The sequence below is a fragment of the Sylvia atricapilla genome, chromosome 4, assembly GCF_009819655.1.
Source record: "Sylvia atricapilla isolate bSylAtr1 chromosome 4, bSylAtr1.pri, whole genome shotgun sequence".
Classification (NCBI taxonomy): Eukaryota; Metazoa; Chordata; class Aves; order Passeriformes; family Sylviidae; genus Sylvia; species Sylvia atricapilla.
This window is the reverse complement of record NC_089143.1, coordinates 25,614,794-25,627,440: the sequence shown is the minus strand read 5'-3', so window position 1 is coordinate 25,627,440 and position 12,647 is coordinate 25,614,794. Positions and strand designations below refer to the sequence as shown.

The 12,647-nt window shown below is 44.4% G+C and overlaps 1 protein-coding gene across 1 annotated transcript; it reads right to left on the bottom strand.

Annotated features, from left to right (window-relative positions):
* Positions 1-1,710: 1,710 nt before the first annotated feature.
* CD8B (CD8 subunit beta) lies at positions 1,711-11,645 on the bottom strand. The gene is made up of 5 exons (XM_066317301.1): positions 11,241-11,645; positions 8,595-8,939; positions 6,564-6,659; positions 5,872-5,961; positions 1,711-5,763 (listed from the first exon to the last, which is right to left on the bottom strand). The coding sequence occupies exons 1-5, from the start codon at positions 11,284-11,286 to the stop codon at positions 5,723-5,725; spliced, it is 618 nt and encodes a 205-aa protein (XP_066173398.1). The 5' UTR covers positions 11,287-11,645; the 3' UTR covers positions 1,711-5,722.
* Positions 11,646-12,647: the final 1,002 nt, after the last annotated feature.

Here is a 12,647-nt window from a genome sequence, read left to right as displayed (position 1 = left end):
GGGTGAGATCACACACACAGCTCTGGGACAGAGATGTCTCTGAAGCCACAGCTCTCCTCCCTGCTGAGCCGTGTGGGGAGGGAGGGTGGTTGCACACCAGATCGTGGTGCCCAGCCTCCTGGCTGGATGCTATAACCCCCAGCAGAGAAGAGGAGCAGAAACCCCAGCGTGGCTTGCTGCTGGGGCAGGGTAAGGCTTCGAGCTCACAGTGTGGAGGGGTGGGATGGGACAAGGGCTGGCCAAGCAGGTGCCTGTGGTGGTTGGCACCTGCCTGTGGGCTCAGCACAGAACCACAGAGTTGTTTGGGCTGGAGAAGAACTTTAAGATCATCCGGTCCAGTCCTTCACCCAGCATTGCCAAGGCCACCTCTAAAGCACATCGTCAAGTGGCACATCTACATGTTTTTTAAACGCCTCCAGGGACAGGGACTCCACCACTGCCCTGGACAGCCTGTGCCAGCGCCTGACAACCCTTTCAGCGAAGAGTTTTTTTCCTAATATCTAATCTAAAACTCCCCTGGGACAAAGTCCTGACTTTTCTTTGGAACGTCCATTGTTCCCAATGCTCTGCAGAAGGAATTTCAGAATTTTTTTGTGTTTCCCAGCAAAGCTCAAGCCCTTGAAAAAAAGCAGTATTGCAAAACTTCTCCAAATTTCTCCAGAATAAAGTTTTTTGCTGCCTGATGCAGAGGCTTAGTCCAGGGCAAGACAAAACTTAGCCCTGACTCATTGCTAGGGCCAAAAAAAGCCAAGGAGACAAATTCAGAGGTGCCTGAGAGCTCCCTCCAACCCAAGGAGTTTTTGAGAGACGATGGAGAAAGCTTTGCCATCTGAACAAGTTTCCTTTGCTTGTTGACTTCCAGCTGAGTGATTCCACTTAGAGTTTGGAGGTTTTATATTAAATGAACTAAATAATTCTGCTGTTTGAGATCCCTGTTGCAGCAGCACTTATGTAGGTTGTACCCAGCAGATAAAATATTCTGGGATTTTTTTGAGCGTTTAATATAATTAATTATTGAATTTTTCATTTTTAAAATGAAAATGTAACATTTAAATTTTAAAATTTTAGTTTTTCATTTATTAACTAGATCAGGAAGTGTAGATAGCAATAATTATACTCTCTCTCTAAAAAGTGTGATGCAGCCCCCTTTCATGCTCATGTGTATCTTAAAGACTAAGTGAGAAGTTGGAGAAAAGGAGAAAAGCACAAATGCCTGAGGGAGGAATGTTAAGACTTCTGTCATCTTGCAAACATTTAAAGCCTGAGTGAGTTTTGCTTCATGTGAAAGAACCACTGGTGTATGAACTCAAATTAACCTTTCTCATAGCAGGGCAGTAGAGGAGCAAAATACATATCTTACAGATTTATTTTTTGCTTTGTCCAGTATGTGTTCCACTGAAATGAATTCTGGAATAACAAATATTTGTTTATAATCCCACAGAAACTGCAGATCTCACCCTGAGTGCACCCATCATACGTATATTGAGACACACAAGTACTTGTTATTTCAACAAATAATATATACTTTAATATCCAGAAATTATATTAAACAATAATTTAATATTTAATTAGAATAATATATTTTAAAAACCAATTCCTTGTTTATACAAAACAGAAATTTAACATAGTTATTTTGGCTTATTGGATGAAAAGCAGTGAAGTTCAGAGAAACAGGGAAACAGGGGCAAGAAGTAGTTATGCTATCTGGAGGTAGTTTTTTTATTCCTTGTGGTTTTTTTTTTTTTTTTGTTTTTTTTTTTTTTTTTTTTTAATTTTCTTGCAGTTTCTAGGACACATCTGATTTTATACAGAGACAGAAAAAGACATTTAGAAATTCCCATTTAACAGATCTGACCTGAATGTTTAGAACTCCTGCTGTGAATCCATTTTTCCTGCCAGGACAAGGTATTTAATAAACAGCTACAGTGTACAGAATTGTTCTGGAGGAGGATAAATCTGAAGGAATTAAAACAGCACCCATGGATAATGTATCTCCTATCTTTTTGCACAGATTTCAATTTGAATAATTTAATAGAGGAGTCATTCAGCCTTTCTCTGTTATTGTGCCTTACTCAGCAGTTCATGATTGAAAAAAAAATTTATACATTAGGAGCTCTAAACTCAGAGATAATTTTAATCTCATGCCAATAACTTGCTTTCAGTTGAATGTTTCCAACTGCACCTGATTTGATTTATGCTTTTGTTTCGTAAAAACACAGACCATCCACACAAAAATGACTGAGCAGCTTAAAACAATAAAGAAAAATTGACCACTTCCAATATTAGATTAACCGCTGAGATATTCTTTAAAGACTGGCATTTTTTTAAAAAATATATTTACAGAACTTTAACAGAACCATGAAGGATGTTTACTGCAATGCCCGAAGTACCTGTTTCTGCCCTGTATCTACATCCTTTGAATATTTTAATGCTTTCAAGATCTGCACTGTTCATTGAGAGAATATCTGGATTATATTTTTATAGTATAGAATATGTATTCTATATATTCTTTGTATATAGTCAATATATTCTATATAGAATATCTGTTCTATAACACGTTCTATGTCAAATAGATACAGATATGTTATAATATATAAAAGAAATAATAGTAATAAATATCCGACTATTGCACCATGTAGTTTTTGATTCCTTTTACAATTCCTTGCCCAATGATCTGTGGGGATGAGCACAACATAGGTGAAGTTTTGCTCTTGAACCCACATCTGCAAAACTCTCCTTGGCCTTTTGTCTTTGTCCAAATTTTGTGGTGTCTCTTTTTGTCTTTTAAGAGGAAATAGTTTATTTACATTTGAAGCAAGGCATATGGACTATATATATATACACAAAATCCTGTTATTTTTCCTTCTAGGTTTTCCTGTTCCTTGCTGCAGGAAGGATGGTGACAGTGGGAGACAGGAGAAGGCTGATCCATCATTGGAAGGAATCAAGGAATAAATTAGGGACCCTCACGTTCCAGGACATGGTGGCAGGAGTGACACTGTGATGGACAATGCTGTCACCTGTATCTCCTTGGATCCAGGGATCATGCTATTAGCAGAGATGCACAGAAACACTTTCCCATCAGTTTTCATGTTGGAAATGCCATGCCACGGCAGAACATGGCATCCCCGGCCCTTGGCTGTCATCATCATTGTGCTCTCAGCAAAGAATTTGCAGATATCAGGGAACAGGGATAATTTTCTCAGCCTCTTTTAATTAGTGCTTCTGTTTTGTGCTTATTTATGCTCTGGGGGGAAAAAAAGTCTATGAAATAGGAACATATTTTTATCCATCAGCTCTCATGATTATGAAATCTGCTGCTAAAATCTCTCCCAGTTTTACTGTCTAAATCACTCTATTGATTATTATAGAAATTACTATTATTTTTTCATGATTTCTATTGGTAAACCGCCCAAACCTATGTTTTAACAGGCCAGACAACATTTTTGGCCTTCTCTGTCTTCTCCTGTTTTCACTGCACACAGATGATGTAGAGTCTGTGTCGGCTTTTTTTTTTTTTTTTTTTTTTTTTTTTTACCCAAATACAAAGGAAAAGTGAAGACTAATTGGGGAATTCAGACATTGAGCAAATTCTTTGCTGTAGGTGGGCAGAGAGCTGAGGGGTAAACCCCTACCCTTTGTGCTCATGTTTTTGAAGTTGGGAAAAGTGTCTGAAGCCTATCAAGACAAGAGGGTGCTGTCCTGGGGAGGGATCTCTGTGAAGATCAAACAATCTGAAGGTGTCCTGAGTGCGGAGAAGAAGGAAGAGAAGTGGGCTGGGCAGGGTTATCCCTGAGGCTGCTCACCTTCCTGTGGGAGAGGAGGGTTGAGCTGTGCAGTCTGTATTTGCTGCCCAGCCCCAGCCCCGGCTGCTTGGCCATGGGAGGTCATCTCCTGTGCTGGGAGGTGGGAGAGCTGAACAAGGTCATTAAGGTCAAGACACCTCAAGTAGGTGAAAGGGAGCTGGGATTTCAAAAGCAGCTGCAGGAAGAGGGAAAGATCCTGTTTTTCAAAGAATAAACTTTTGCCCGTGGGAAGTTTCAAAGGGGTTTTCTTACAGCTGTCCTGAAAAATGTACATATCATAAGAACCATCTGCTTCTGAGGCAAAGCTCTGCTCATTACTTGCAGGATAGGAAAATTATGAGTTCAGTTTATCTGAGCTCTCACAGAGGGTAAATAGTGATGGATGGAAATCAGAGATGGTCAGAGTCCCCTCCCTGCTGCACCTGTGGTGGGATGGGGTCTCGAGCCAGTGTCCCCACAGTCATCAGCTGGGTGACCTGAGAGCTTGGGTGAGTGTCACAGCCTGGGAAAGCTGGCTCAGCATGATCCACTGCCAGCTTTATCACTGCATCATTTAGGGGAAGCACCAACAGCTGGGCTTGAGACCAAGCTCCACAGAAAAATCAGTATTAAAGTGGAAAGCAGCAGCACACTGCACCTGGGAGAGGAGGGAGGGGAAGGCCAGTGATGCTGCTCTGCCGCTGTGACGCTTTGCACACACAAGCTCGTCCCAAGACTGTGTTAGCCCCAACCCTGGGGACTCTGGACCAGCTTCCCCTTGCCCTCACTGTAGCTGACACAGTGCTGGTGCCTGTGTATGAGCAGATGTGGGGCTGGGGTGCATCTGAGTGTGAGTGCTCGCTGCCTGTGCTCAACAGGATGCCAAATTTTCAGCCCCATCTCTGCCTTGGCACCCTGGGCAGCAGCTGAGCCTTGTTACCACCCCTGGGGAGACCTTGCCTGCTTCTGGCATCACTCAAGGCTTGGCACACGTGGGCATCGTTCGGGGCTCAGCATGCAGGCATGTCACACAGAGTTCAGGACACAGGTGTCACTTGAGGCTCAGCACACCCAGGCATCACTCAGGGCAGTTCCTACTGGCCATGCTGTGATGCTGGGCTCAGGGCCAGCCCCTGGGCACCTCTGTTTGTTCTCAGAGGTGGTGTTGACCTTCAGGCTGTGCCAAGTGTTTGGCCTTGTTTGCATGGCTTTGTCTGGTTTTCCTCTCCCACTCCTGCTGTTTGCACTCTCCCATGGGAGAAGACACCCTCCCAGATCTGGTCGCCCCTGGAGTTTTTGCTCTGCTTTAACTCTTTCTTGGTTGGAGGCCATAGTTCCTTGCTTGCCACACAACCCTGTCCCTCACCAACCAGGACCAAAGGACACCAGCCTGCAGAACAAAATGACTGATATATTCACTTTTGGTACTGAATAAACCTGCACAGGGTCTTTACAGGTTGCCTCTGTCCCATCCCTGCTGGTTGCTCTCAAAGAGTTTATCACAAAATTTTTATCAACCAGTATTAACAGGAGCAAAAAAGGCACCTTTGTGCTGTTCTACAGATCAATACAGAGGAGGGCCAAGGAGCTCACAGCTTTCCAGCCCATCTGAATCCCTTTGGCACACCAGCCCCTTCCTCCGTATGCAGAGCCAGCCGTGGCATTTGCCCCACCCAGTGTCCTTTGAGAAGTGCTCAGGATGCTGCAGAATCCAGCCTGGTCCTTTTGCCAGCTGTTGTGGCAAGGAAAATGTTGTAGTCCTGGTCTGTTGCAGGAAAGAAATGTCTGTTTTGTGGTACAACCCCATGTCTGTCCCTGCCAGGTCCTTCCCAGGGTCACATCAGGCAGTGCTCAGCCTCGTGCAGAGGAGGCTCCGTGGCTTCTCCCTGTGTGTCTGAGGCGGGGGGGCAGTGGGACTTACTGGGATTTACTGGGATTTACTGCCTGTGGATGCGAAGCCACAGCCTCCGCCGCAGACCTGGGAAGAGACAGTGTCCGTCAGTCCCGGGATTCCCTCCCAGCTCACCACCCTGCTCCTGGGCTGTCCCAGGGCCTGGCACCCCTCAGGGTGCTCCAGGATACTCACGGTAGAAGCGGTGGGCAGTGGGGACCAGGCCCAGCAGGAGGAGCAGGACACCAGCGGCCAGTGGGATCCAGACCAGGGGACTGCAGGGACCTGGAGAGAGGAGAGGACTCAGCACCTGGCGCCAGCCTGCCCCAGCAGCTTTGGGGGATGGAGTGTGGGGTGGGGAAGGGAGAAAAGCAAGGCAGGTCCTCAGAGGAGCAGTACAGGATGTGACCATCACCCTGTGAAGATGCACTACAGAATCACAGAATGGCTGGAGTTGGAAGACCCCACAGTGGGTCACCTGGTCCAGCCTTCCTGCTCAAGCAGGGTCGTCCCAGAGCACGTGGCACAGGATTGTGTCCAGATGGCTTTTGCATTTTTTTGACAAGGGAGACTCCACAATCTCTCTGGGCAACCTGTTCTGGTGCTCAGTCCCCCTCACAGGAACAAAGGCATTGCAGGGGACTTTGCTCTGAGGTCTTGACAACCTAAACTGAAATACATCCTGGCCCCTAAACCTGTGGTTATCCCAGGGGATCCCTCCTACAGGCAGAAGTCAGCTCTATCCAGCCCAGTGAGTCTATCAGGACTCCTGCAGGGTGACATTGTGGTGGCCCCCACCCCAGGACAAACTCCAGCTGAGCCCTGAGGACCCCAAGAGCTCAGCAAACCGCTTTTCCCAGGCAGCCTGGGCTGAGACAGTGCCATACCTCTCCTGCTGGCAGCTTTGCTTTTGGTTATCCTTGGCACAGGCTTTTTGGACACTGATGTCTGTGTAGTCTTCGGAGGCAGAGGCAAAGCATCAACTGGGGATACGGAGAAGAGAGGATGGTCAGTGTGGCACTGAGTACAGCAAAGATCTCCAACAATAGGCAAGAGAGGCTGGAAATTTTGGAGCTTAGAACAAGCCCCATCCAGAGACCCCTGCAAAGGGCTGTGTCACTCAGTGGGGTGAGCTTGACCTGAGCCTCGTGTGGGTCACAGAAGTTACCAAGTGCTTTTAAAAGTGTTAAAAAAACAATATACCACATAAAGGGGAAAAGGCTAATGCAGGGGAAAACTCCCAAACTTGTTTGAATGACATTTACTGCCAAGCAGCATCTCAGCAGCATTGCACAAAATCATGGGTAACAGGAGATTTCAGTAGCACTGGAATGTTTTAAGGGATCCCTGGATCTTTTCCTTATTCAGATTGCTCTAATCTTTGATCAACATTTGATTTTTATTTTTTCTAAATAATAAAATAAAAATTTTAATTAATTTATTTAATATTAATATTTATTTATTTAATATTTATTTAAAAATTATTATTTTTCTAAATAATAAAATAAGGGCAGGATTTATTATGTTTCATCTGAATTACAGTGGAACACATTCATTTCTGAATAAAGTTGGCTAGGAAAATATGCCAGTAATGTCATTAAATAGCTGCATGTCTGACTGCTCAAACCATATTTATTCAAAATTTTAGGTGTTCGAAAACTATTTTTTTCCATTTCTATCCAGGATGTAAATTCCTACAGAAACCATTCTTTGACAGGAGAAGATGAGACATCAGGGCTCTGGGATTTATCTGGACAACTTCTCCCTTACATTACAACAGACTTAGGGAAAAGAAACTTAAAAACATTTTGTTTTATCATGAGAACAAAAAGGAAAAAAGGAAAATATTCAGCAAAGCCTGAGTCCTCCCAGAGCACCTGCTGCTGTTTAGTTCTTAATTGGTGTCCTTGATCGAGCTGCATTTCAAGACTGTTTTTCATGCTTTGCACAGAGATATGTGCCCAGCTGTTAAAAAACAATTCTCCTTTATCTCAAACTAGCTTTTCTCTGAGCCTGCAAGAATCCAAAAGAGATTTCTCATCCAGTGTAAGGTACAGTATATTTGCAAAAATACCCCAGAAAAACTGGGACACGGGGTCTGCTTCAGAGTCAGAAGCCGTAGAGGCATCTCAGTTAAATAAGTTACTTGTATCTTTGTTAAATAAGTTATTTGTCTCCCTAAAAGTCTGCAAAAAATGGAGGCTGAATCCCCCTTCAAATACATTAGCTTTTCTGCATCAGCTACTGCTCTGTGGTCAAAAAGAAAAAAGGATGAAAAGAGCTTCTGTATGAGCCAGAGTCTGTAAAGACTCTCTTCTCCCATGACACCTGCAGAAAGCTGCTATTTCTGATTTGATCTCCACAGGGTTAGTGGGTTGTGAGCTTTGACAAATAAATCCCATTTCAGTATTTTTTGTGAAGGGTGGTCTTGAAAGCTGCCATGAGATGCACCCCGGAGATGTGGGGGGGTGATGCTCTCTGGCCTCGATGCTGCTCTTGTCATTTGGAGTGAGGGTAAGGAAGAATTATGGAATGGAAGGGCCTGTGAACAGAGCAGGGCACACATCCAGCCTCTCATCCAAAGTACAGCAGGGAGTGAGGAAAACACAGGGCATGGCAATAGCAGATCTTCCCATGGAAATCATAAAACACTAGGACCAATGCTGTGCTCAAGGCATGCCCACAGCAGAGCAACTGCTGATGGCAAAAGGACTATCATGTGAAGCTGACCTTAATTTTTGGCTATTTTCTGCATTTTCTGCTCTATCCAGTCTCATAGATCTCTTCAGAAAAACCCCGAGCCCCAACCTTGCAACCCAAAATCGGGAAGAATCTACCAAAACTAATCACCCCTTTCCCAGGGCACCTCATCACAGGCTGCTGGTGGCACATTTTGGAATCCCGGGGGTGCTGCTTACCCACTCTGAGCTGTGTCCCACTGCCCAGGAAGAGCTGGGAGGACTGGGAGACGGAGCAGTAGTAGGTGCCGCTGTCTGAGGGATGCAGGTGGCTGATGTGCAGGCTGTAGGAGCTCTGGGACCTTGCCTCACGGACACTAAACTTGTCCTGGCTCACATCAGTGCCATAGGTGGCTTTGCCCAGTGAGTTGGAATATACCAAGAACTCAAAATGTTGCCTCTCCTGGCTCCAGCGGTACCAGTACACCCCGGCGTGCTCCTTCTTCAGCTCACAGAAGATTTCAGTTTTATTGTTTGTTTGGGCTAGAATATGCTCTGGAGTTTGAGTTAGGGTTGTATAAAAACCTAAGGAAAAAGAGAAATATATAGTTGTTATTATTTTAATTTCATTATTTTTTCTTTCATGCAAAGAACAGATTTTCTTTATGGGCTTAATAAAATCATGTAGACACGGAGACCAGGGGGCTCACATGAGTGAGAAACAGGAGCGTTTTTATCAGGATGCTCCTATATTCCCTCAGAAGCCTTTTTGAGTTCCCCAGCTATTGTTTTGTCCAAGCCAAATTATTCAGGCAGACTTTTCTCTGTACACACTCATCTAGGGAGGAGGCTCCTCGCAGGGAGAGGGATGGAGGGATGATTTTGAGGTTGTCCTGGGGCTGTATGTGCAGGGAAGAGCATCCCTGCCTGCTCCTGTGGGTGCCCCTCTCCTGCCCTCCTTATCTTTCTCGTTTTCCAGACATTTCACCCCTTTTTCAACAAATTTTTTGTGCCTCTTAACTGGTTTGCCGGGTTTTTCTTCTAACATATGCAACACTGATAAACATCTCAGGGGCAGAAAAAGAGACTGAAAAATACACAAACATCTCAAAATGAGCTAATCTGGTATTAATTTTCAGACAATAATATTTTCTCAAAGGCATTTTGAGACACGGGGAAGAAGAGGGAGTGAGGGGCAGCGGTGGGGTTCAAAGCTTTGGTTTGGCATTGCCCGAGCCCTGTTTGGGCTTTGCAGCTTTTGTGGATATTATCTAAGTCTTGTTTGTCTCAGGCACATGTGCAGGGAATCTGTGTGAACGAGGATGTGTCCTTGTGGAAGGGGTAACAGGTAACTTGTGATCCTTGCTTTTCAGCAAACAGTCTTGCAAAGCTGCAGATACTCTGAGACTGAGTGAAAAACAGCCCTCTGAAGATAAGGATATTCCTGCTTCCCCCGTCTCTTTCCCAGGCCTGTTTTGAAGCTCTGCAAAAAGCCCAGGAATGTATATTTCTTGTATTTTTTTACCTTAAAATGTTCCTTTTATTTCAAAATCCCAAAATCACTTACCGTAGGTTTTGCAGTCTCATGCAGCCCCGCAAAGCCAGTGGTGTGGGGATGGGTTGGCATGATCCAGGAACACCTAAAGCCATTAATGTGGCACAAGCTTCTGATCTTTCCCATGTTCCCAATGGGACAGGCAGAAGAGAGGGCTCTGACGACTGACAGGGGTCCAGAGCCTTCCTCTGTCCCCACACCAATGACCCCAGCACTGCCACTGCTTCAGAATTAACATTGCAATGCCAGAATTCAAGTGTTGCACAGCAGCTGCAGCATTTCACCACATTCTCTGGCTCTGTGACAACATTGATGTCTATGTATTGTTAAAATACATAATTCTCAAGTTTTAAAGCATAATTCTCCCAAAATTTGCCCTGGCAAACACCTGTGTGGTTTTTTAGTGAAAAAAAAAAAAAGTGTGTGGCCATGGCACATGGGGGCTTCAGGGTCTCTTTAAGTGCCCTGAGGTCTGGCTCTGCTGGACACCAGAAACATAACTCTCCATGAAAAACTCATCCTTGACCTGTTGGAGACACTGTTATATAAGTCAGGAAAGATAAGAAGAGATTCTGGAAGATCTCAGCTCAGTGCCAGTGGTCAAGACAGGAATAAGCTGGTGTGGAGACAAAGCAGAAAACTCGTTGTCAGTCATACCTTCAACCCCAAAACATGCCTGTTCCCTTTCCTGGTGTATATTCAGGACGGCCATGTGGAATCACGGTGCTTGGCCAGACCAGCCTGCAGCACCTTAAAAATGGTTCCTTTTTCATGGGCAAAGCAAACTCTCGTTTATTGAGGTTTTCTCAGTGGCTTCCCACCTCACAGATCTATAGGACACCAGAACATGTAGAGGCAGGAGGGTTTTATAACTCACCAATTCCAGCTGTGGTCTTTGGGAAATAGACATTGGATGATTTAGAAAGTTTGATGGGAAGTTTATCATCCTCACAGTACACAGGCTGCTTATTTTACTGCACTGAAGGTGCAGTAAAAATGCTGGTGGCTATATCATTATGTATTGAAATATGAATAGAATATAGAATAGAATAGAGTAGAATAGAACAGAATAGAACGGAACAGAATAGACTATTTCAGTTGGAAGGGACCCAACTGGTCCCATTTCTTGACCGGTTCAGGGCTGACCAAAACCTAAAGCATATTATTAATAGCATGATGCAAAGCTGTTGGAAATAGGTAATAATATCCTGTAGATCCATACTGTGATGGTATATTTAATCTTCCACCATCCAACTTCCGGAGAGTGATGGAGGAGAGGCTCTAGTGTGATTTTAGGTGCCCTCAGCCCTTAAGAGACATGTCCCTCTTACCTGGGATCTGGAGGCAGATGCAGAGATGGAGCCATGGCCGGGCCATGGTGGCGGACAAGGTGACGGAGAAGTTTTGTGCCAGTTCCCCCTTTCCACTCACTGTCACCTCTTGGTGGCAGGGCTCGCTTCACCTCAGGAAGTCCTTGCCCCTCTCTGCACAGCTCTCTCACCAGCAGCTGCCAAAGAGCCTCTGCCACAGCAGCACCTGGAGCTTCAGCTCAGCAGCTTCTTCTGCACTGAGCCCCAAACCCAAGAGGGCATCAGGGCAACGGCCCTATGCTCTTCTCCAGCACTCCACAGGGTACCCTTAAATCCCCCTTAGAAAAATAAAAACAAGAAAACTCACTGATTTTTAATTATGATTTCTTCATATTTCATCACCTAGTTATTCCTCCTTCTTTTAATCTACTTCTATCCTATCAAAAAAATTACAAACGTAGGACCGTGGCCATAAAGATGAAAAGCAGGGAAGCATGAATTTTGGTTGGTTTTTCCCTGTCAAAATAAAAAAAGCATTCAAAACAAGGAAAAGTGCAATTTGATCTGCATGGTTGTTTTCTTCAGCAGAATTTATAGCAGGATATGGTTTTCTCTGGAAAATGCTGAACACCAGACCAACCCAACACAAAGCAGAGATGTGAGGCATCACAGAAAGCTTTGAAATCAAGAGCAAGAAACCTCAAACAAATTTGTGGCTGAAAAACCACAAAAATGAGGCAATTCTGCTGGGGCTCCTCACCTCACAGCATGTGCTGCTTTGGTAGCTGTGACAGCATCTGTCTCATAGGCAGAAATATTTAAATGATAAAATATCAGAATGACTTTGAAAGGTCTATGAGGAAGAGATTTGAAGCACTTGGGGTTTAGGATTCAAAGACTAGCACATGAGGTGAAATTACAGAGATGAACTGGTGTCAGCAGACTTCAATATTTTCACATTTGGGGAAAAAATAGAAATTATTTATTATATTTATTTATTTGCTGCCAGGTGAGATTCAGTTTTCTTTTATGTCCTCCTCATGCAGATACTTGTGGTCCTTAAAATGCCCCAGCATCCCCCATGAAAAGGGAATCTCACATGGGGGCACTGAGAAACCTCCCCCAGGGTTGAGCTGGCAGATGAATGGGAAAAACAATGTTGCATCTTGTCCACTGTAAGCTTTTGGTCCATTTTGTACCAGATTTTTCTGTGCTGCTGTAACACATCCTCTCCCCATTTCTATTTAAATTAATTTCCTGCTCAAAGTGGATTGCTAACTGCAAAACCCTTGTCACAAAAAGCTCAACTGCTAAACTTTAGGGTGGGCTGAATTGCTCCTTAACTCTTTTCTGGCAGGAGAAGGCGATTTTAGTGTTTTCAAACCCATTTCAGTGGTTTTAAGCTCTTGTTTTCAGAGCTGAGCCCTT